Source organism: Artibeus jamaicensis, unplaced genomic scaffold, assembly GCF_021234435.1.
Source record: "Artibeus jamaicensis isolate MK-2021 breed Jamaican fruit bat unplaced genomic scaffold, CSHL_Jam_final contig_490, whole genome shotgun sequence".
Taxonomy (NCBI): Eukaryota; Metazoa; Chordata; class Mammalia; order Chiroptera; family Phyllostomidae; genus Artibeus; species Artibeus jamaicensis.
The window spans coordinates 1,862,864-1,888,905 of NW_026521861.1; the positions used below are offsets into that span (position 1 = coordinate 1,862,864).

Sequence of the window (26,042 nt, forward strand, 5' to 3'; positions counted from 1 at the left end):
AATTGTAATAGCATAATCAATAAAAAATATATTTTAAAAAAACTACTTACCAAAAGATAAAAATTGTAATATAAATCATCCTAATAGTTTCAAAATCATTTGTTCAGTTTTAGAAATTGTGGTATGATTTCCTGCTTGATGTGGTTGCCACTAGCTACAAGATGCCCTTATCTGAGCCATGATTTAATTTAGGAATATACAAACTCTCCTGTCAGTTTCCCCATTTAACTGACAGTCATAGGTCCCTGGTGCTGAAAGCTTTGTTGCAGCCAGCAAGGGTGGCTGGATGCTGCCCATGTATGACCACCCATACATAGCTGGAGACCAGCACTTCTCACATGGCCGGGATCTAGACAGACTGCCTGCACGTTGGCTCTTTTGACAATGCCAACCCAACACTGAGCTACTGTGGAGCAGCAGCGAGATACTACCTACGTCCCCTACCCCTGCTGCCACCACCCTCTGGTGTAAGGCTATCAATGTCCCCTCCTGCTCTGTTCCTACCTCTGCAGCAACCCAAAGTAACATCATTAGCTTTGCGGTCTCAACTTACTCAATTTATGAAGCAGAATGAAATTTTAACACTGCTACAACCTTAAAATTATATATGAGCTGAATAACTCCAAATTTCTTTCATGCATGTTGTGGTTTTCTATTTCAACACAAGACACTTTTACTTTAACCTGAAATTTTCTTCTGAGATCCACTGAAGTCTCTGCTTTCTTCTGTTGCCTACCCACAGATTTCAGGCTCTGTCTTAGAAAAAGTCCAAGTTTTCCACGTAGATCAACTTAAAGAAGCATTTACTCCCCAGAGACTATTTTCCCACAATCCCAAATCCTATGCAGCAGGGGGTGGCAGCAAGAATCAAGAAGCACAGCCAGGGGCAGAAACTAGTTGAGTGTTCCCAACTCTTTCTTTTCTCTCTCCTCCCTTCTTTCCTTCCTCTTTCCCTCCCTCCCTCCTGTCCGTCCTTCCTTCCTTCCTTCCTTCCTTCCTCCTTTCCTTCCTTCCCAGCTTACTTTCTTGCTTTCATGTAAGCACCTCCCCTCATTATTACCTTACCTACAGCATTTATACACAGATGTGAAATTATTTCATTTCTGACCCAGATTCTGGCTTTGAGTATCAAGTCTTTCTACACTCCACATTTCTTCATATTTCACCATGAGGATTATAAACTTACCTGAAATGATAGAAATTTATTTTGCTTTCAACTTCTCGTCTGCTGTCTGCTGCTGAAAAGCAGTACATAATGAGAAGTAGAGCAACAACCTGGCCTGATGCCCAGCTGGGAGCAGATAAGTTCGCCTGAAAAAAACTTGATGCTCCAAATTCCAAACAGTGGAAAGAGGACTGGGGGTCAGGGGGAGGAAGATCTGGAAATATGCCCATGGGTAGTAATGAGGAAGGTGAATTCAGCCTGAGGGTGGGACCTTCTGCCTAGCCTCTGTCAGTTTGATGCCTCATTATATTCTCCACCTTCCCTAACCTCAGGACATTAAATTAGGGAGCAGATGGAAAAAGCAACTGAGAAAGCAAGGCAATACAAAGCATGTTAGGAACTAGGTGGAGAAGGGAGTTCAAGTACTTAGTGTAGGCCAGATTCACTGGCTGGAACATTAAGGTTAAGGCAGATAGATACATACCTGTAACTCTATGTACTGAACATACAATCTTATCACGTCATCCCCACCATCCACTTAATCTCAGGTAATGGTTTTACTTACAACTCTCCCAGCCTTCCTCCATGCACCCTACACTCTAATCATCCTGATTACTTTCTGTTCTCTAAACATGCAAGCTCCCAAGCCCTTGAACATGTTAGTGTGTCCCTCTCCCACTCCCCCATGCAGAAAACTCCTACTATTTCTTTATGACTCAGCCCAAATGCAACGACCTTCTGGTATCTTCTCTGATGCCCCGGGTCAACATTACTCACTCTCTACCACTTATCGCAGTAGTGGTTAAGAGGACAGACTCTGGAGTCAGAGAGACTTAAGTCTGAATCTTAGTGAGGCAATTTACTACATATGCAACTGCGGTGGCCAGCCTGCAGGATGGCCCCCACTGGTCCCCACCTCCTGACATTCACATCTTGTTTAGTCCCTTCCCACATTGTATCAGGCTTGGTCTGTGTGCCTGACAGAAACGGTAGGTCATTTGAAATTAGTTTATAAAGGATTCTACGGCTTCCATTCTAGGCTCTCACTCTCTTTCTCTCTCTCTCTTAAATTACTTGCTTTGGGGGAAGCCAGCTGCTATGGCAAGCAACCCTATGGAGAGGCCCAAGTAGCAAGGAACTAAGTGTGCCAACAACCATGTAACTGAGCTCAGAAGCACACTCTCCACCCTAATAGATGCCTGCAGCCTCAGCTAATACTCTGACTGCAGCCTCATGAGAAACCCTATTCCAAAACTATCCAGCTGAGCTGCTTCTAGATTCCTGAACCACAGAGGCTAAAAAAAATACATGTTTGCTTTAAATTGCTAGGCTTTGAGGTAGTTTGTTATACAGCAATAGATAACTAACACACCTGAGAAGGGATAGCAACAGCCTAGGATTTTTGGTAAGAATATTTGGGGTCACATCTAGGCAATGGTGCTTACTAACAGAATAAACCTGAGAAAGGGGTTTCCAGAGCCTGAGTTTCCTTACTTGGAAAAGGAGAAAACAGATGGTAATAATGCACTACAAAGTAAATAGCGTATCCTAAAACTAGAACATAGTAAAATAATCAAGCTACAAATAAAATCTCTAGCAAAACAAATCTGATCCCTAAGGTACTGAGGTTCAGAGAGCCCATCTAAAATAAGCAGAAAACTCATAAGTGTTATAAAAGCAGCTCTTCATTGTCTTTGAATTGAAATAAAGGGTCAGACTAGTTCTAAATACCCAAATGATACTTTAAAATGCAAACTATAGCCTACTTACCTAAATTAAAATTTGTATCATTATTTAAGACCTAGCACACAAAGGCTATATTGCTTGTAAGCAGTCTAAAAAGCTGGAGGTCTAGTTTATTCCAAGCAAAATTCTTTTTTTTAAGGTTTTATTTATTTTATTTTTAGAGAAAGGGAGGGAGAAAGAGAGGGAATGAAACATCAGTGTGTGGCTGCCTCTCAAGTACCAGCAACTGGAGACGGGGCCTGCGACTCAGGCATATGCACTGGCAGTTGAACCAGCGACCCTTTGATTCACAGGCTGGCACCCAATCCACTGAGCCACACCAGCCAGGGCTGAGGAAAATTCTTTATATTTCCTTCATCCTTCATGCATTCGAATGAGGTACACTGAGCCTCCTTCCTAAGCACCAAACGGTTCTCTTGCTCAAAAAGATGGAGGTACCAATTCTGTTGTCAAACTCAATTCACATGCTTTTTAAGGAATAAAGCTAATATGTAATACATATTTGGGATCACACTAATGTGGCATAGCTGTTCTTGAACATTAAAGATAAGAAGAAAAAAAAAGATAAGAAGAAAGCAGAAACAGCAAAGGAGAGAGAAAGCCTTGAGGCTTAAACTTCACTAAAATATGACTTTCAATTGCCTCTAGTTGTACTGTTTGTCAAGAATTATAAGAGATAATCAGATCACATTAGGAGGAAGGACTCTCCCAGCCAGGCCTCTGTATACATAATCTGCCTACTTAGCAGAGGCTAGACAGCTAGGCCAATGTAAGCCAAGAATGGACCAGAAGTTCTATCCCTCTGGCCTTTCACTACCTTCTAACTACTGATGATAACTTTGATGCTAAAGCCCAGGGATGCCTAAGAAGTCTGCTGGTATTCGCTGCCTTTGGATTAAAACAGCCACCCACAATCCAGTGACTTTCAACGTATCCGCCCTGCTCCTTATGTAATGTGCCTACAAGTGATAATGAAGATCTACATGCAGAATCCAAATTGTGATTTGTATTGTACTCTTCCCCCTTCTGGAAAGATGTATAATAAATCCAGGCCATAAAATGCTCCCTGACACTTCTCCACACACAAATTTGTTTTTTTCCGAAAGAAAGTATACATAAAAACTTTGCTATAAATTTCCTATTACTCAACTCTAATGTGCACACATTAAATGGACCTCGGTACTTACACATAGAGATCCATAGGAAACTCCTTCATCATGTGTGTTACAATAAACTCCACCATCAGGTCTGAATGGGGAAAGGAGAAAAAGTCAATCAATCAGAATAAAATTCACTCCTTGCCTGTGTGTTGGAAAAAACTCTGAGTAAACCTTGCACTCCTGCTGAGTGTCATTTACTTAGCATATCTTTATCCCCATGCTTAGATTTACTTTATTTAAGGCACTTTTGCAAAGCTTTTCACAACCTGTCACTTATAACAAGAACATTACCTCACTCTCCTAGTTACAGAAGGACACCTTGACCTGCCAATAAATTCAGATACAGGGGATTTCGCTGTGCGCGTATTTCATACCATGGTACTGATAAAAAATGCCAGAGGGGGGAATCACATTCTGAGAACAGAGTGACGAGGCGAGCAGAGAAGACGTGATGGATCCCATCCATGCAAACCAGAGACTCGGCCCTTCTGAAGCTCTGCCGACCACATCTCACTGTCACGTTAGGTTTGACAGATATTGACTAAAGTGGTCTGTGGGGCTGTGGGTCAATAGAAGTTTATCAGGTAGTCTTAATCATTGGTTCTGAAGTCAAGAATGTAGGAACTAGGGCTGAACATCCAAATGAAATGGGACTAAGAGTTCATATCATTCCTCTGAGGAAAATGCAGCATTCTGACAAAATTGCCTAAGATACAGCCCCCCTACCTATGAGCTCTGCCAGCCTCACCTCAGCTTAATTTACTCAGAGGAAGTTTTGCATGTCTGAACCTTGTCTGAACCTTGAACTTCAAAAAAGAACCAAGAAAGGGAGGGAAGAATTTGAAATCTTGATCAGGAGTAAGGTATTTCACAAAAGTAAATCATGTATCAAGTTTAGATTTAGCCATTTGTCTCCTTGGAAAGATCTTTTCCTTTGAACAAGAGCACCCTTTAATTGAGCATTTCATTCACCGAAATTAACAATCTTACCAAACTTAACAAAAAACATGGTTTCTTAGGCCAGGAAAGAAATATAACTAGTAAAAACTTCTCTGAGAAAAACGCGTATCAGCCAGAATCCAACCCTCATCTTAATGATGAAATCCTGTCACTGACTCAGAACAACGCCAATCATGATGACACTCACCCAGCACTGCACATACTAAAGGACGGCACGGAAGGTTCTTGTCTGCTGCCTTCTTCCTGTGCCTCATGGGCTTCAAACAAAAAAGAAATTAAATTAATAGGCCCCTGAACTGGTACCCAATGGCTCATCACCACGGTTTTCATGCAAATAAAATCACTACTATACCCCTGGTTGGTGTGGCTCAGTGGATTGAGCTCAGGCCTGCACACTGAAAGGTCACAGCTTGGTTTTGCCTATGGGGCGCATGCCTGGGTTGTGGGCCAGGTCCCCAGTTGGGGGCGTGTGAGGGGCAACCAATCAATGTTTTTCTCCCTCCCTTCCCCTCTCTCTAAAAATAGGTAAATAAGTCTTTTTTACAAATCACTAGTACAGAGCTGTTACCTTTTCTAGCAGTGGGGGCAGCGTGGGGTGGGGCAAGAAGGACTTGTGAATGCTTCTCAGTTATCAATGCAAGCTTGTGATAAAAACACAATTCACAGCAAAACAGCAGCCCTACAGGGGGCTGGAGCATACTATACAATGGGAAAGCTATTGTTTTTACCCTGATTTTATCTGTACAAGTGACAATACAGCAAAAGGTATAATGGTATTTTTCTTCGATAAAATAATATTTAAGAAAAAAAAAGACAAAGTGACTCTGTAGAGGCAGCAAAAGTGGCAGCTGCAAAAAACAAAAGTCAATTTCATATAAAAAACCTCTATATGGGAATTTGAACGTATCTCCAAGTTTTAGGAAACTTCTTGATCCTTCGTATTCTATTTCCCTACCCCACCCCACCCCCATCCCTGCTACTCAGATGAATAAACAAAGTAGTGTCTAGTCTTAACTAAACTAAGATTGGACTACATTTTGAAAAGAAAAGGCGTAGGCCTTGTTGAAACCTGATCACTGATACATTCTAAAACCACTGCCATGGGTATGTGGCAGTGGGTCTTTCCACTTCTCCTAAGAAAGAAACAACTCCAGGCCGCACACAAAGTCCCCAGAAAAGGCCTGGGTCTACTGAACAGCGGACAAGCAAGGCCCTTTAGCAAAACATTCCACCCACGTTTGTTCCAAGTGGGGTCAATTTCGTCCTCCCCAATCCTGTCAACACACAAAAAAATCTCCTCTAAGAAAAAAACAAGAAAGAAGAGTCATACCTACCATTTTATGTAAGTTTACTCGAAAATTCATATTGTCATCATGCAAAAATGCATTGGCATACTGATCCTAATAAAAATAAAAATATAGGGAAAAAGTAAGGAATGAGAGCTATACTTAAGAAATTCAGTTTATGATCTATCATACTTCCTACAAACTCTTGTACTTTAAGAACTACTTTTGAGGATCAGTTGGAGAGCTAATGAGATGAGCCTAGAGCCTTTATGTCAAATCCTACTTATGAGCAGGGGACCCCAAAAACAGCATTATCTTCTGGAGGGAAGGTCTGATGTAGTACAGGCTTCCCCCACTAGGTGAGTGTTCTGGGAACTCTTCTGTAACAGTGTACCAGCTGGCATTGCTGTGAGAGGCTGCATTCAGCTTCGGAGAATTTTTTTTTTTGAAGAATCTTTCAACATATGGTAGGAGCATCATCCCACACGCCAAAAGATTATGAGTTCAATTCCCAGCCAGGATGTATACCTAGGTTGCAGGTTCAATACTCGGTCAGGGCATGCACAGAACCAATGAATGTTTCTCTCTCACATCAATATTTCTTTCTCTCCTCCCCCCCCACACACACTCCTATCCTCTCTCTGAAATCAATAAACATATCTTTGGATGCAGATTTTAAAAAAAAAGAATTAAATGCACAGGGACTTGAAGAAAATGCCGAGAGGAACCTGTTTTCCTATTCTTTCTTCCTTCCCATCTGCCCAAGGAGCCTGCTCTGTTTGTAACAGCTTGAAGTTTTTCACAGGGGCTGCAGGACACAAGTGCAAGCTCCACATGAGGATCTACAATTGAGAAGGTCTGTGGTCCACTGGGAATGGGCTTGGCACGGCAGGAGACAACTGCACAGGCACATGGCAGTATGCGAGACCCCGTCTGTCTCCGGCTTCCCTGAAGACTGATGGGAAATCAAAGACCTCTCACCATGGATGGGTAATAAACATCCCTTGGCCCCTTCCCAACATCTTAGCTGAAGATCTGATATGCCTACAGACTTCAATTATTAAGAACCATTACAATTTGTGAAAAACAACTCCTTTCTTTTTTTTGTTGTTTTTTTTAAATTTTTTTTATTGATTATGCTGTTACAGTTGTTCTATTCCCCCTTCATTCCCCTCCACCCTACCCCTCATCCCCACCATTACCCCCCCTTTAGTTTATGACCATGTGTCTCGAGTCCTTTAGATTCTATATTTCCCATGCTATTCTTGCCCCCCCCCATCTATTTTCTATCTACTGTCTATGCTACTTATTTTCTGTATCTTCTCAAAACAACTCCTTTCAATATTTTCTTAGAAAGCTTTTTGAAAAGCAATGACACCAGGCACTGCTAGTCAGCAGCTGTGCTATAACCAGCTATCCCTACTGGTGAGAAGCAGGTAGCTTTACACAGAAAGCACAGAAGGGGAAAGTGAGAGATCTCTCTCTGCTCCACGTGGCCCACCTTAACTGCTTTAATGAAGGGGAAGGTCGAACTTACAAATTCAGCTCTAAATTGACTCAAGTTCTGCCACACCTGTGTTGCCACCATGATTCAGGGTGAGTTCAGGCCCAATTAATATAGGCAACAGTACGGCCTTATGAAGCCAGAGCACCTCTTTAACTCCTTGGGTTCTTAGTTTGGGGAAACTGCACTCAGCCCAGCTTAACTTGCTTTCTGATTGCCCTTCTTTGGCTTTTCTCTCCACCTCCCCCCACAGGAAACCTGAGCTTTTCTCATTTTGTGAAATGGAAAAGATCCAACATGAGCCACTTTGAAGGGGCAGAATTATTTTTTCTAAAGAGGGTTAAGTCTCTTGTTTCAAACTATTACAAAGTTCTCAATTATAGCAGCTATCATATCATAATTCATTATTAATTCATACAGTAAATACTAAATGAGCCTCTACTACGTGCCAGACACTGAGCATAGACTGGTGAAGTAGACAAAAATACCTGCTATCAGAGCTTACATTCCAGTGGGAGGAGAGAGGGCACATTTTCTCTCCAAAGCTTTAGGGCCCTAACTGTCAGGAAATGGTTAGGAAGGGCAGAAAAAGCTAGCATTTTTTTAAAAATTAGCTAACACCAGGGAACTGGCGAAACTTACCTCTGCAATACACGTGAGGATGATCAGACAGAGTTTGCCGCTGTGAAGCCGGTGCTCATCTGTCAAATGAAAATAAAACCTTTCTCCATAAATCATCCAGACCATGTTTCTACAGAGAATGAAGACGAGTATCATCAAAAAGAACATTCACACTTTTTTCCCCCACATAATTCACAAATAAAAATCAGAGTTCTACTACAGTAATTCTTGCTTTTTTCCTAGGCAAAACGATTCCTCCAGGAGATTTTTTTCTTACATATTCTGATTGACAGCTAACTACCTTCCTGGGAGCCATCCAATTACTGTAATGGTTCTACTGTCATGGCCCAAATCAGGCCCATGCCCTTTGCTTCCAAATCAGACTTTGCTTCTCAACAGGTCCATTCCCTTTCCAACCCCTCCCCGCTCACCAGCTATAAGCACGGCCAACTATCCCCACCTAACTATTCATAGCAAACTGGTAGTGTAATCAGGAAGAAACTAACTGGAGACCAGGGTCCAGCTCAGGCTTCTCCTTACGCTGTGCACATTATTTACAAACACAAAAGCTGTGAGCTCTTGATCATTTTTCTTACTGCCAAAGTAATTTACTCTATAATACCTACTTAGTACCTACTATGTAGCAGGCACTGCACTGGGCACTAGAGATATAGCACTGAACAACACAAAGGACTCTGGTCTCCCAAAACTCACATTCTAGTTGTTAAAAAAAGAAGAAAACAACCTCAATAGTACGGGTCTCAGCCCACACGCATGACCAAGAAAGAGCTACTCCATCCTCTCCAATTACCAGAACCATCAAAGCTTATTTACTTTCCACAATCTTTGTGAGTGAAGGGGTGAAATGGAGGTAAGAAGAAGGTCATACAAGCTCACCCAAAATAGACAAATGGCTAACGATGTTTCAAATTACCTCTGACAGGCTCCAGACTGAAGTTCATTCTGGAGAGAAGATCTATGAACAGACGACAGTACTATCACAGTGAGCTAACAGCACTCAGCCTAACATTAACCTGCCATCAACAAAAACCTGACAATGAGAAAGCATGAGGGGGGTTATAGTGCAGAAACACATTTACCTCTCCTCTGCATGATGACTGTCCCTAGCTGACACTCCCCACAGCTTACACCAGAGCCCCTGGGCAGTCAGAGGAGAAGTGCCCCTGCCCATGCAAATCATGAGACTCTTCCACCACTGCCTCTGGCCACAGAGTTTCTCTGGCATTATCTTCCCTACCCCCAAAACCTGATAAGCAACTCCTGTAGGAAAGACTGCAGCCACTTCTGCACTTAAAAAAAAATGTTTTTGAATGTAAAATAAGCCACATCTCATTATAAACATTTTAATTCAGAAAAGGGCAATAAAAACTAAGTTTAATCATACCACCCAGATGTCATTTCTGTTAAGACTTTGATGAATCAACTTGAAGTCTATATATAGATAAATATGTATTCTAAAAAATTTTTGCCTAATGTCTATTTTCAAGGTTAAGCAGATTCTCCTTTAAGCTGACAACACTAAGTCAGAAGAACCTCAGGGAAAAAAAGACTGAAAGTAGAGCCAAACCAAGGGAGAGACAAACACTAAATTATGGAGAATTGAGAGGAAAGGAGTGAATGGGGAGGGGGCACACAGGTAGCTTCAACAGCATTAATAATTGCTTAAGCTGGGTGGTAAGTTCACATATATTCCTTTTATTACTATACAACTTATGCTATTGATTATACTTATAAACGTTATAACAACATTCATATATATTAAGAGTATATATCTTTAAAGTATACTTTATAGGTGTCGAATGACAAACAAAGGAAAAAGAGATAATATCCAAAAGTGTGAGAAGACAAGGAGAGCAGAGTCAAGAAAAAATGGCTTCTATGCTCCCCCAAACAAGATCTCTTCAGCCAGGGCATACAGAAGGTCACGAGCTTAAGAGACAGGAAAAAAGCCAGTCCAATGAAGCCACACGGGAGCCATTTTTGAAATTAATGCTTCATCATACCTAACCTTGCCCCTTGCCATGTTTAGGCTGCCTGTAGGCAAAGAGCTAACCCAGCCTATGTTTAGAGAGAGAGAGCCTGAGGCAACCCATATGCAATTATTCTGCTCTCAATTTTGCCTTCCATTTCATGGATGGCAAAGTGACCAGGACAAAGAGGTTTATATAATCATGAAAGCTAAAAATGAGTTCCCAGGGCCTCAATTCACTCCATTATATCAAGCAAAACTAAAAGATCATTTTCAGAGTCACATCTACAGTTTCACTTTGCTGTGATATGTTGAGAGAAAGGAAGAGATTACCCCTTTGCATAAGGAGAAGCAATGGCCTCAGGGAACACTTGATACACAAGAGTCTTGTCACCTTTACCTGCCTAACTTTCTGTGCCAAGTCTCAGTGACTCACCCTCTCTGCAGCTCCCCATGGACTGCTCTGTGTAGGAGCTTGTGGCATGGACCACTAGCAGGTAACTCATCCCGGTATATATATAACTGTCTCCCTTGAAGTCACATACTCAGACGGTGTAACAGAAGAAAAAAGTCTAAGAAATCTCCAAGAGCTAATAAAGTATGTCTAAGTATAACAGGATTTAGACTCTGAACACCCAGGTTCCTTTTAACTCTGGCAATTTATTTCCCATATTTATCTTTTAGTTCTCTATCTACCAATGTTTCCTTCTCACTCCCAAAGCCCCCACATCCTGGTCTTACTCTCTTACAAAGCCTTCCGGCTCCATTCTGAAATTCCTGGAAACCCTCATACCAGAAACCTGCCCAGCCCATTTGGCAAATCAGAGCCTTCTAAAGTATACTTTATACCTCAATGAATCTTAAGCCACCTCACAAAGCATTAATCTCCCCTCATAAAAATAAAGTGACACCCTGGCTGGTATAGCTCAGTGGATTGAGCACAGGCCTGCAAACCAAACAACTGCAGTTTGATTCCCAGTCAGAACACATGCCTGGGTTGCAGGCCAGTTCCCAGCAGGGGATGCATGAAAGTCAACCATACACTGATATTTCTCTCCTTCTCTCCTTCTCTTCCCCTCTAAAGATAAATAAATAAAATCTTTAAAAAAAAGTAAAGTGACAACAGTATTTTAGCAATTTTGCTTCTACACTGGTGTTTTTGTTATCTAGGGATCTGAAGCTTATTCATGAACCATAATTTAAGAACCCAAACTTCAATTACTGAGCAGACAAAACAGTTGGCTTCTAAAGTAGGATTTAAAGATTCTTACAAGAAAGGCTTATAAAAGAAGAATATACACCGAATTGTTAATAATGATTAACTCTAAAGAGCTTAATTCCAAAGGAATTTCACTTTGTTAGTTAACCATTGCTAGAATGTTTTAATTTTTAACGAAGACTATTCCAATTACTTTTTTAATCAGGGAAAAAAATCCTTGTAAATGGGAGAAGCCCACTGGATTAAGCAGGGGGTACTGAATAAAACGCTATTAAAACACTATGTGTGGTTATGAAACTATCAGTTATGAAAAACACTTTGGGGATAACTGGGAAAACTAAATATGGACTGAATATTACATGATATTAGAGAGTTATTATTGATTTCCTTAGCTATAATAATGAATATCTTAGAAAATATCCTTCTAATTTTAAGAAAAATTTATTTATTTATTTTTAGAGAGATGGGAAGGGAAGGAGAAAGAGAGGGAGAGAAACATCAATGTGTGGTTGCCTCTTGTACATCCCCTACTGGGGACCTGGCATGTGCCCTGACAGGGAATCGAACCATTGACCCTTTGATTCACAGCCCACACTCAAGCCACTGGGCTACCCCAGCCAGGGTCTTGGAAAATGTCTTTAATTTTGACATACATGCCAATATACTCAAGGTATAAAGTAGAATGATGTCTGCATCTTACTTTAAAATGATTCAGCCAAAATAATAACACACAAAGACATTCAGGGACAAACCAAATTTGGCAAAATGTTAATGGGTATGTGAGTAATCACCAAATGTACTATATGATCCTTTCAACTTCTCAGTATACTGGGAAAAAATTGGAGGGAAAATGCTACCTAAAAGGTTTATTTCTAGAGACTCTTACAACTGGAATATGAGGGCACCTACAGGAGTCAAATTCATAAAGACAAAAAGCAGAATGGTGGTTGCTGGGGGCTGGGGAAAGGAGAGACTGTGGAGAATGGGGAGTTAGTGCTTAACGGGCACAGAATTTCAGTTTCCCGAGATGAAAAGAGTTCAGGAGACAGTGGTGATAGCTGCACAACTAAATGTACTTAATGCCACTGAACTGTAGTCTTAAAATGAACAAAATGGTAAATTTTATGTTATTCATATTTCACCATAATAAAAATAATAGAAATAAATAAAATTATGAACACATACATCCAGTATAAAAAAATAACTGAGCTAAAAAAAGACAAAACTGAAATGTATACTGAATAGAATTTGCTGGGTTTCCTCCCAATCCCTTCTCACTCCCAGCCCAAAGACTCTATTCCCCTACCACCAATTAAAAGACCATAGAAAAACCATAAACAGGAAGAACAGGAACCCACACAGAATAAACTCCCACTTTCCCATGCCCCATTTTTCTCCCACTTTCCACCCTGCGTCTCTGAGCTAGGCATTGACACCTGTGTTTTCAGTGGTAAAGAACACAGTCCCTGCGAGTCTCACCTCTTCCTGCTGTACGTACTCTGCTGACAGTCCTCCACTTCTCACCACAAGCTGGTGTTTTCAGCTCTTGTCCTCAGAAGGGAATTCCCTGAAGCATGCTAATCCCCCCACTTCCCACACAAAAGAGTTTGCATCTACTTATCAAAATCTGCTAAGATGACTTGCCAGTTTTTGTAGAGACCTTTTTTTCCTCTGTTCTATTTCGGAGCACCTTCCCTCCAGTGCCAGGTTTTCCCACCACCACCTAACTACCACTTGGCAGTGGGAAACCACTGTTTTCCAGTAATCAGGACCATCTCCCTGCACAGGCGGCCCAATGGTTCATCTTGTGGAAGCTTCGAAGGATTGATGCTGCTTCCTGCTTCTAGCTAAGCAGCCAGCTGCCACCCCTCCTGCCTCCTGAACCCCCAAAGTAGCATGCCTTACCTTTGGTGTCCTGCATGACAATTGAGCTATACTTTAAGAAGGTTATCAGTAGATTACTGGTCTGTACATCTGCATCCAGTGGGAGTTCCACAGAACTTATAACTGCAAGAGAACAAGGAAATGCAGTTAGCCTATACTATTTAACACTTTTTATCTCCGTAGCCAATTTGTCAGCAGACAAGGAAATCACTAAGCTTTTTCCACAACACAGGGAGGACCAAGCGCTTAATATAAAACTTTTATCTCATCTTCCTAGGCCCCTAGAGCCCTTCCTACTTCGAAGATTAAGCACAGTGCCCATCTCTATCTAGGAGGGCCAAGCTCTAGGAATGGTGCTTTTCTTCCAACATCCGGAAAAGGGTATTTTTTTCAATTATAGTTTATATTCAGCATTATTTTGTACTAGTTTCAGGTGTACAGCATAGTGGTTAGACAATCATATACTCTACAAAGTGTTCCCCCAACATTTCCAGTACTAAAAAGGGTATTTTGATTCCGTTTCTAGCCCCAAATAACACAAAATGGTTCAGGGTCCTTCTTAAGTCACTTTGATTTGTACCTAAGGGAAAGATCTGTACTGAATATAAATGAGCTGTGCTTTGATGAGTCTCTTGCTTAAAATAAATGACAATTCACTCCTAATAAGGAGAAATCTTGTTCAGTTTGAGAATAAGCCTTTAGGCTAGAAATACTGAGGATGGAAGGGGAAACATTTAAGGCAGAACTACAGTCAAATCATACTCCTTAATCCCTTACCCTCAGTGAAAGGGAGCCTAAAAAGAAATACGAGACTGAATATAGGAGGACATTACTGTTTGGGACAGCCTGAGAAATGAGTTTTATACACCTAGCTGCTTGCTGTTTGTTTCCGAGAGAAACCACCCCACCACGGCTGCCACTTTCTAAGCCACAACCCCAGTGAACAGTAAGGGACCAGACCAGAGCTGACCCACACAGAACAATCATATGTAGATGCCTCAAGTTTCTCGGACTTTCAATTAGACCCAGACAGCCCTGGCTGGTGTGGCTCAGTTGGTTGCACATTGTCTAACAAAGTGGAAAGTTGCTGGTTCAATTCTTGGTCAGGTCACGTGTCCAGGTTGCAGGTTTGGTCCCAGTCCCGGGTCAGAGCACTTGCGAGAGGCAGCTGATTGGTGTTTCTCTCGCATATCAATATTTCTCTCCCTCTTTCTCCCCCCATTCCCCTCCCTCTAAAAAATAAATAAAATCTTTTAAAAATAAATTAGACCCAGACATTTTGTTAACTGCTTTACGCTGTCTAAGACATAATATATAAGCAAAAGGAGGCACATAACGGCCCAGACAAGCTAGAGAATCTACCCTTCTGCTGTATTTCCACCCATGAAGACTCAGCTAAGTTTGAGATATTCTTCATAATATGTACTCATACCATAATGGATCCCTATGGAGTTATTATGATATATTCAGAGAACATTTATTAACAATGGGAAACATTTGCATATTATGGATCCATAATACGCAGCAAGCACAGCAAAAAGCCTCATGAGAAGAAATTAGCATGCCCAACCCTTGGCTGTTCTCCCACAGTTCAGCCCCCAAGAATTAATAAAAGACAAACACACTTTTATGTTGAAATACTAAAAGGCCTTAATTCACATTATGGGTAAATGACCTGAGACTGTCATTGCAAACTGTAACAGCCTATTTTGAAGCTCAGAGCCCATAATCATTCCTTTGTCAAACACAATAAGCCATCAAACTGGTAGCTGGGACTTTTTTCCCACTCGCACACAGCAATAACTGGGAAACTGTCTTACATAACACATAGAAATGTAGAAGTATATGTATTTTTAGTTTACCAGAAAGTCCTCTCATGCCAAGGCTGAGTTGTCAAATGTCAAGTGTTAGCTGAGAACAAATGTTACACCTAAACTGTTGGCTTTTAAAAACTGTGGCTCCAGGGCCCTGGCAGGGCATCTCGGTGGGTTAGAGTGTCATCCCAATACACCAAGGTTGCGGGTTAGGTATGGCAAGGGCACATACAAGAATCAACAAATGAATGCATAAATAAGTGGAACAACAAATCAATGTTTCTTCCTCTCTCTCTCCACCCTCTCTTCCCCTCTCCCTGTCTCTAAAAATCAGTAATAGCCTGGCCAGTGGTGGGGACGTGGACTGAGAGCCAGCCTACAAACTGAAAGGTAACCGGTTTGATTCTCAGTCAAGACACACACCTGGGTTGCAAGCCAGGTCCCCAGTTGTGGGCGTGTGAGAGGCAACAGATTGATGTTTCTCTCTCGCTTTTTCTCCCTCCCTTGCCCTCTCTCTTAAAGTAAATATACAAAATCTCTTTTTAAAAAATCAATAATAAAAAAATTTTAAATAATGGCTCCAGTGATATTTCCTCAAATATAGCGGACTACTGAGCACTACTATAATTAAAAAACAAAACCTGAAAACAAGGTTATAATATTTAGGACCTCTACAGAAAGGAAATAAGGTAGGAAAGAGGAAAAAACAAAATAATAAAGAATAAAATCCCTCACAAAATAAAATCTTCTTCCTAGAATAGTTACTCCCTGATCTTTGGCTTCATAATTCTTCCCAGCTGCCTTTGTCAAGGGAGACAGTCATCTGAAAGGGAGCTGACTCCATCTTCCCGTAGGAAAAAAAAAAGCACACTAGTTGTAGGTAAGTAAGCACAAATCCTGCCATTGCATAATCAAATGTGTGGGTGGAAGTGTTCACAATGAACAGTTTGAAAGGCAGTTCTCTGAAGCATCCAAAGCCCAACATCACATGGAACTCAGATATATATGTACATATATATACACACAGCTTTGGATATCCATGGTAACCAGGCAGGCTTCATCCTTAAAGAAAAAGAACAGTATTTCCATTGGATTATTCAGTGACCTGAATAAGCTCAGACAAGTAGGCAATCCTCACTACTGGTTTCTTCTCATTAAAATATTTTGGAATTTGGCTTTCAATTTTAAACAGATCCAATTTGCTACCACAGACTTCAATACCAATGGCAGCTCCCTGTCATGCTTCGGTACCAATACTGCTGTGCTACCTTGCAATGCTACTGCCAAAAGTCCAATATGAAAGTTGAAAGGAGAGAAAGCAGATCACGGAAGGTCATTTCATATACAGACAGTAGGGAGGCACGCAAAAAGAATCGAAGTTAAATTTCCTGTATTTCTTTATCCAAAATGAGGTCAGCATTTAAGGCAAAATATCAAGTATTAACAAAGATTATTTTCTGGTTAAGACATTCCATCAAACATACTCAGCCTACAGTAGAACCAACTCAGATGACATAAAGTTTTTGGGCAAAATTCATAATTTCTTTTTTGTTATCTTTTTCTTAAGTTATAGTCGTAAGATTTATAAAGTGGAAAAATTTTTTTTAATTTTTCAGGGGATGAAGTCTTAAATACCCACCAAACTCCCAATTATAATACCCTCAAAGCTTGCCATTTTCTAAGTGGGAGTGGCTAGCAGACACATAACGGTGAGTAAACATCAGGTTCACTCTCTCATTCATTTATTCAACAAATATTTACTAAGCAATGACCATGGCAGGTGCTCTGCTCAGCAGACAGTAGTGAAAAAAACAGACATGGTTCCCTGCCCTGATTCACGTCTTGGTTCTTGGTTGTAACTCCCACTAACCTTAGGCAAACCACTGAATTCTTTGGCCTCAAGTCCCTCATCTGTCAAATGGCAACATGAGAAAACATTACTATTTTACACGGAAGTCGGCGAGATATTCATAAAACATCTCCCCTGAGCCTCACAAGTATCCTGAGAGTTTGGCAGGACAGGCGGGCATTGCTGGCCTCAGAGATCCCTCCAAGTTCTAGTACTTCATGACTCAAGCATTCCCTGAGGAGGGCACACTGGGATTACATCACTTCTTACCCAGAGAAAAGTACTTAACTATCTTTTTAAAAGTTTTCTTTGGAGCTTAAGGAGTCCTAAAGGACGGTATTTTTTCAAATGGTTTCTTAAGTGAAAGAATCAACAACTGTGTTCTTTGTTAAACACAGCTGTGCTCCCCCTGAAAGATTCAAGACTATATTAGTCAAGAAAACAAAGGTCGTGGGCTTACCATCAGAGGAGGGTGGTGTGGTACCAAGTGGTGTGACTGGGGTTGTTGGGGCAGGGCTGACAGGAGTTGTCACCAGACCCATCTCCGGATGACTCTGAGAAAGAACACAGATGGGTGAGAAAAGAGGAAATCCAGTTCCGAGTATATCCTGATTAACATCCTTTCTGATATCCCTGGCCTCAGAGACACGAAGCTCACTGAGGAGGGACTGCTTCTGCGTTTAGTTCCCATGACTACCTGATTATTGGTGATGCTTGCTAACCACTAATAAGAAGCTCTGTGAGCTAGTTCTTTCTAAGCAACTAAGTTCTCATTATGTAAGTTTTCCCGCAGAACTATACAAATAAAAAACTGGACTAAACAAATACACAGGATTATTCTACAAAAAGGGAGAGGCATTTGCAGTCCTATCTGAACCTGGAAAAGGAATACTCTCTTCAGATCAACCTAAAATACATCTATAGACTATTCTGATGACTACAAAGCTGAAAATAAATGCAGGTGAGCCAAGGGGATAGGAGGTACTATAAAAACAGCTACGAAAATGACAGCCTTCCTGTTCCATAACAAACAAGTGTTGGAATAGGGAGGTAATGGACATCCACTGGGGACCAAAACAGATGGCTGCTCTGTCCCTGACCTTCCTTAGCCATCCCCGCCACATCAGCTCTTGGGAATTAAACTGAGAAGTAGCTACTCCCTGCTCCTCCCCAACAGCTTTACCAGGATTTTATCTTCCCTTACAATCAGTTACAGAATTCAGAAAGCAGACAAGTGAGAATAGTAAATAAAGTCTCTTATGTTATTATGTGTCCTCCGAGGCAGACCCCACACCAGCACACTGCTTTTTGAGCATGACTTTTTGTTTGTTAAACTCAGTCAGTGGATCCCGTACACATTAGCCCTTTGAATAAAGAAACATAAGCAAACTTCCCTTTAAAAGAAACCCACATACATATTTTAAGCAGTCTGGCTTTAAAATGAAAACCCTTTATCAATTTTTAAGACCGCTTTCATGGAGAGCACTTGAGTTGTCAGCCCACTTTAGTCGCACCTGTTCCCACTACTGAGGCTATCCCCGAGGCAAATGACCCAGCTCTCAGTATTCCATGACTTGGTGCTTTTATTTGCAGACCATTTTCTTCTGTTAACAGCCAACCTTAAGGGGGACAGGCTATTTTTTACTTTTCTTCTCTGGAAATTTGTGAGAAACTAAGATAAGTAACTTGGCCTATCATATCTCCAGACATAATTCCAATGGTTTAGAAAGCAGAAAGCCTGATATAAAAATCCATCTGGACAGATAATACCAAGGGATTGCCAGTGAGCCAAATGAAGCAATCTCAACTCACGTGGGTTAACATCAACATCTGGACAAACTGGTCAAAACCATTAACTGTGCATGTTATCTGACCTACTTGGCACCACATGGAATCAGACATACTTGAGGACAGCTCAAAGCAAAGACAACTGATACAACTCTCTGTTACCCCTACTTACCAAAGCAAAGCAGGGCTCAAACAGGCAAATCCAGAGGCTTTTCAATGGCATGATTTGTATGAAATTCAGGAAGAAAAAGAATTGGAGCTTTTAATATAACCAACCTGAGCTAACACTGTGATGAAGTTGCGATTTAAATGAACAGCTTCATAAAGTGCCAGAAGGATAGCCTCATTGGTTCTAAAGAAAAAGAAAACAAATTGAAGAGGCTTTTATAGTGCAGGAGTTAGAACAATATAAGCATCAAAATAAGATTTCATCCCAATTCCTCATTATCAATCCTTTCGAGTTTCTAATGCTTCCTTTATTTCCTTTCCTGGCATATATAAAGTGTATGTAAGCAAAGAGGAAAGAGTAAAGGTCCTTAACTTTAGTTCTTTCATTCTTGCCCTGGCTGGTGTACCTCAGTGGATTGAGCACCACCAGCCTGAGAACCAAAAGGTTGCCAGTTCTTGCCAGGTCGATTCCCAGTCAGGCCACAGGCCTGAGTTGCAGGCCAGGTCCCCAGTAGGGGGCTTGTGAGAGGCAACCACACATTGATGTTTCTCTCCCTTTCTATCTCCCTCTTTTCCCCTCTCTCTAAAAATACATAAATAAAATCTTTTTTTAAAGATTTTATTTCTTTATCTTTAGAGAGAGGGGAAGGAGAGAAACATCAATGTATGGTTGCCTCTAGTGCGCCCCCTGCTGGGAACTGACCTGCAGGGAACTGGCCAGCAACACAGCAATGTGCCCTGACTGGGAATTGAACCGCGATCCTCTGGTTCGCAGGCCTGCGCTCAATGCACTGAGCTACACCAGCCAGGGCTCATAAATAAAATCTTTAAAAAAATTCTTTAGTTCTTATCTACTTCACTCACTATTTTCACTCTTTTTCTCCCCAATCCAGTTAAGTCCTTAACTGGCTCAGATACCCAGCCCTTTTTCATTCCAGGGACAGCTGGGTACAGTTTCTCTGCTTCCTGGGACTCAAAATACGGAACCAAAGTAGAGGTTCCTAAGGGTCCATTAGTGTTAAAAACTCGAGAAACAGTTGATATATTACAAAAAAGTTTGAAACCATAAAAGATTAACAAGAGGTAACGTTTCACACTCTCATATCCAGCTGGCAACTCCACACTAAAGTCCAAGTCACTGCACAAGAATGTCAGTCACTTACTGTACTGATATTTTCTCATGAGCATCTGCTATGAACATGCTGCCCACCTGTGGAAGAAATGGGGAATTGCATACTTACAATAGGAAAATTAGAAAAAGGAGTTCTGCTTAAGAAGTCTTTAATAAAAAAAGTATTTTTTTAAAAATATATTTTATTGATTATGCCCTTACAGTTGTCTTATTTCCCCCCTTCATTCCCCTCCACCCTGCACATCCTTCCCCCACCATTCCCCCCCTTAAAAAAAGTCTTTAGGACTAGTATAAAGGACACATGGACAACAACTAAAAGGGGTGGAAATGGGAAAGAGGTGGGGAACATGGGGAGGTGGGCTGGGATGGGAGTAAAAGACAGAATACTGTACTTGAAAAATAATTAAATTAAAAATTTTTTTAAATAAAAATAAAATTTCAAAGCAAAAAAAGTCTTTTTTAATATATATTTTATTGATTATGCCATTACAGTTGTTCTATTCCCCCCTTCATTCCCCTCCACCCTGCACACCCCCTCTCCCACCATCCCCCCCCTTTAGTTTATGACCACGTGTCTCAAGTTCTTTAGATTCTATATTTCCCCTACTATTCTTGCCCTCCCCCCCCTATTTTCTACCTACCGTCTATGCTACTTATTTGCTGTACCTTCTCCCCCCTTCTCCTTCTCCCACTCCCCTATTGCTAACTCTTCATGTGATCTTCACTTCTATGGTTCTGCTCCTGATCAAGCTGTCCTCTTAGTTTGCTTTTGTTTTAGGTGTGGTTCTTAATAACTGCGAGTTTGCTGTCCTTTCACTGTTCATCTTTTTATCTTCTTTTTCTTAGGTAAGTCCCTTTAACATTTCATATAATAAGGGCTTGGTGATGATGAACTCCTTGAATTTGATCAGTGAAAAAACAAGATACTTGTGGCCCAAGGGAAATTAGAACTCTGGCCCCCAGTTATTCACACAGCCAAATCAGCCCACTTTGAAGATCTTAAAGGACTAAGTAATAAATGAAATACTGATGACTGCACTAATTGTCTTCCCTTAAAGAGACTCAAAAACAATCCTAGTACTTTTTTTTGTCCAGCTCTCCATTTCAATGGGTAAGTTCAGTAAACCACTGATAGCGAGTAAAGTTGACTTAGACATTCTCATCACTGTGCATCTTTCTTGGAAGTTGCTTTGTTTCAGTCAAAAACTAATTCATGAAGAATATCACAGAAAGTAGGCTGACTTCATCCAATGTAGAGACATTTCGGGGAGGAATACTTGAGTTTCAGACCAGAACTATGTGAGATCTATTGTCCATCTTTCAGATCACAACATCTTTAGTCTGTGTCATGGGCAGGGCAGCTGAATAAGTAAATGCAGTGGGCTGCCTCCAATATGTGTGATATCAGAGGCAGTAAGAAAGATGCATATCCCTCTAAAAATGCCTTTCCATATGTTTACTGATGTCCAAAACTATGCAGCTGGAACTTCCTTAGGCAAAGATCCCTGAGAGCAATATAATTGTATCTAAATCATTTAACCAAACACCAAATACAGTGCTCATACTGCTCTGATCTCTGAGAGACTTTAGTTATTGATGCTTCAGAGTTAAAGAGCTTATCAAGTCCTTCCTGAGAGTAGACTCTAAGAAAAAAGGGGAAAGGACATAGTCATTGGTGTGGGGGGGTTACCTTTTAAGGGTAAAGGGATGACTGTTTCTTGCAATGAACTCAAACTTGTCTTGCTCTAGGGCTTATTATTTAAATACTAAGGCCCAAGAAGTCTTTGTGAATCTCCCTAGATTCTAAGACCTGCTAGATTAGTCTTTAAATTAATCGCAGACTATCTGACCCAAAACACCTGTGATGCCCAGGCTGTAAAAACCCTGCTCAGCAGCCTTGCAAAGTGGACTGGTAAGTATTGAAGACCATGGACCTCCCAGCCCATTAAGCCTTTAGACAAGTGGCTCAACTCCACTACATAGATCCCTCAACTCCAGGACCAGCTATGAGGAAATAAGTGACCATAGCAAAGTTAGAATCAGATCTAAACCCTCCTATTGTTGGTACCATAGGGTTGGTCCTCAAACAAAGCCAACTCTACAGAAAGCAGAAGTCTGGCTTAATATGTACTTTTACTGTAGCCTTTAAAAACTAAATTACTGTATTTTGCAATGTATAATGTGCTCCTGTGTATAATGCACTCCCCTGTATAATGTGCACCCACATTTTTTACCAGAACTTTCAGGGGAAAAAAGCTTTTGTTTTAATTTTTTTATTCAATTTTTAATTTATTTATATTTAGAAACAAAACCGAATACCATATTCCAGGGTATTACTTTGTGTATGGATATATTATTGCTTTCTAGAGTTACATTTTAATGCATAAGCATAAATAAAAGAATTTAAAATATTTATATAAATATAAAATTAGATATATTCATGTATAATGTGCATCCTTACTTTTCCTTCAAAAATTCAGGCCAAAAAGTGCACATTATACACAGCAAAACATGGTAATTGATATGAGAAAAAAATCTGTCCCAGGGAAATCAGAGCTCTCCTCTCCCCTATGTCACTTTGGTTTGGAAACTACTAAAAGAGATACAGCTCTCAAAATAATCTGCTCTGAGTAGCCCTCTCTCTCCCCTAATCATGCCATCATCTCAAACATCTTAACTTCTCTGTGTCCAGATTTGTCTACCTCTATAGACCTCTTATATTTCTGAGCAGGAGGAAAAAAAACAAGTAGGACTTACCATATTTGTTAAAGCAGAGAAAAAACCGCTTTGGTGCTCTTCTTCCTTGTCCTTATACTGCCTAAACAAAAATAACTCAATTCAACTTTACTATTATTTATCAAGTACGTCTTTGTCCTTAGCATTCTTGGCAATCAAGGCAGGGCACTTGTAGAATTCACTCCAGAAAACAAAAGCTCTGTGATAATACAGTCGCTGCAGTTTCTCTTGCAAGCGGAGAGGCACCGCATCTGCTCTTGAGGTAGGATGTACCAAAATGCCTGGCTACTTTGGGAGAGACTTAGAAAAGCAAGCTGCAAAAGTGTGAAACTGTTCTAACATATGGCTGATGCGGTTATTTTTCAAACAAAGTATTACTTGAAAAGTGTGGCAGTGAAATTACTTCAAGGCTGTAACAGCAAAAATCTTGTTTGTTTATGAAGGAAGAGGATGGAAGAAATCTGTGAGCTAAACTATTTGTGGAGATGGGACAGATTTGAAATTCCAAGGCCCAATGGTATGTGAGCAAAGTACAGAGAGAAGCAGGAAAGGTCCTGCCTGGCCCTTGCCAGGATTCGGGAAACTCCTGGTTTCCGTTCACTGAATTCAGATCCTTCCCCGTCCACAGCAGGAGGAAAAGCACATGTCAGGGAAGAGAGCCCCCAGAAGAGACAGGGGCTCCAGGAAACCATTGTTGATTCCTGATGAAAAAGAGGCATCTGGCAGACTAAAGGTAATTCAATACTGTCTCCTTTTACTTATTTTTTAAGTGTAGTGCTTTGTAAGCTTTTTTACATAGAAAATGATAATTTCTGTGATACATTGGGCCAAATGGAAGAGCCTGCAAGAGGCTAAAATACTAGTTAAAATGCTCTGCAATAAAATACTAAAGGTTGCAAAGAATGTACCTACTTGTTTAAAGAAAAGATGGACACTAACCTGGTGGCTTCTCCCCTGGTGTTAGAAACAAACCTCCGCTAAAGCCATCCAGCCAAGCTAGAGCAACTAATATCTGCCAGCATCTGTGCCTCTGAATGCCCTTCTAGGACAGGTTAGGGAAGATCACCCTAGAACTCTAACAAACCTGTTTCCTACTCAACCAGTTCAAATGAAAATTAGACCCTTCTCTTCAGGAAAGGTGGACTTACCTGTTGTACTCAGATAAAGCCTGAGCAATCACAAGCCCCATTCCCTAGGAAGGAAAAAGACAGCACAGGTGAAATAAGGGCCTGGTGGCGATGCTATGATTAGGCCAGGGAAAATACTAAATCATATCCCTATGGTCCAAGCCCACAAAGTTCTACCTGACAGTTGGCAATGAGGACAGAAATTCTGAGAGGCATTGCTAAAGCATCAAAAGGAATTTCTCTGATCTACCTTATTTTTCAGACTACTACATGTACTTTCTCTCACTGTCCCCCCAAATTTGGTGGGGGGGTCGTCTTATAGTCTGAATGTAGCTTACCTGGCTCACTGGGGGGAGGCAGTGGGTCACAGGTTATTAAATATTTTACCATATTTTCTGCTTCAAAATTTTTTCCCCATTTTCCTCCTCTAAAACCTAGGTGCATGTTATTGTCTGGTGCATCTTATAGTCCTAAAAATACAGTAATTCTCTTATTATTACTTAATAGAGTAACAGAGGGTGAAACAGACCAGCCCAGATCACTGACACTTTCACTGGGATCATTTTCACCTCATTAGAGAAGATTGAATTAGAAGCTTCAAACGAACCAACAAAAAAAAACCCTCTCATATGGTATATGTCTCTAAAACCGCCACAATAAAAGTGACAATGAGTCCCATGCTAAATAAAGTTGCGTACAGGCAAGCCACTCTCTTCCAGGCCACAGGAAAACAGAAATGTAATGAGCAGAAGCATCCAATAATGTTAAAGTGACTTATCAACTTTCCCTCTAGAATCAGCTAAGTACAACACAAAGATCAATTAAGGCCACATGATGAATCATGTGCACTTCTACTCATAAGGGAAATTAAAAGCATGAAAAGGGCAAGATGGAAAAAGGGTAACGCCAGACACGTGGTCATCTTCCTCTTCCCTATAATCTAAGATGAGACGTTACTTCCCAAACTTTCAAGGACATATTGTAGCGTGTTTCAGCTTTACCAAGTCAGGCTGTAAATACCATCTGGCTAGTTCTACAAGAAGGACTCTCCCATCATTTAGTCACCTAAGCCTTCTTTTTTTAAATTTCAGCTTTATTGAGATATAAATGACATACAAAATTGTAAGCTATTTACAATTTGATATACCATTGATATACTATTTACAATTTGATATATTATATGCATTGATATACCATACACATGATATACCATGCGTATGGCATACCATATGCATGCTGATTTGATATACCATCGAAGCCTTTTTACTCTTGGAAATGTAATTTATTGAATCTGTAGTAGAATAAACCAGTAGAATAAACCTCAGCACATTACAACATGAAATATAACCAACCATTTCTGCATGATAAGCAAGCAAATGTCCCCTCAAACCTTCCTTCCATGATAACAAAATAAAATACCTTAAGATAGGTGCACCAATGCTCTAAAAAAATGTACCAATAACCTCTTTATAGCCAGGTGAAATTAACACAATAGCTCTGTGCTCTCCAAATAGCCACTCCAAGTCCACTGAATGCAAGTAATTAAAAAAATACAAAGATCCAGATACTCACATTGAGCGTGGCCTCATCATCCACAATAGACAGCTTCACAATATAAGGATTCACAGACTGTTAAAGAGGAGAGGAGACTCAAGGTGAGTGTGACTTACTTAAGAACCCATGAACTATTTACAAAGTGTTAACAAAAAGGCCTGTAACAGGCCCTCTCTTTACAGTGATGCTCCTACTACCCAGGCCCAAACCACCTTGCCAGCTGACTCCCCTCATTTCCAGGAAATCTCTCAGTGTGCATGGGCATTCACCATGCACTCATATGCACACACACACAAATTCTGTTCTACCTCCATTTTCCTCTAGGCTGAAGCAGCTCAG

At 40.7% G+C, this 26,042-nt stretch overlaps 1 protein-coding gene across 3 annotated transcripts in view; it reads right to left on the reverse strand.

Annotated features, from left to right (window-relative positions):
* Positions 1–26,042, reverse strand: part of ARMH3 (armadillo like helical domain containing 3) — a 181,564-nt gene that overhangs the window by 122,825 nt on the left and 32,697 nt on the right. For all 3 annotated transcript variants that reach the window (XM_037159420.2, XM_037159422.2, XM_037159421.2), the window contains exons 9-19: positions 25,722–25,778; positions 24,171–24,214; positions 23,044–23,104; positions 20,318–20,364; positions 19,263–19,338; positions 17,659–17,752; positions 13,557–13,658; positions 8,464–8,522; positions 6,366–6,431; positions 5,219–5,288; positions 4,099–4,159 (exon numbers count right to left, since the gene is read on the reverse strand). In XM_037159420.2, coding sequence (XP_037015315.1) covers positions 4,099–4,159; positions 5,219–5,288; positions 6,366–6,431; positions 8,464–8,522; positions 13,557–13,658; positions 17,659–17,752; positions 19,263–19,338; positions 20,318–20,364; positions 23,044–23,104; positions 24,171–24,214; positions 25,722–25,778 — 737 coding nt within the window. The remainder of the gene's footprint in view (positions 1–4,098; positions 4,160–5,218; positions 5,289–6,365; positions 6,432–8,463; positions 8,523–13,556; positions 13,659–17,658; positions 17,753–19,262; positions 19,339–20,317; positions 20,365–23,043; positions 23,105–24,170; positions 24,215–25,721; positions 25,779–26,042) is intronic.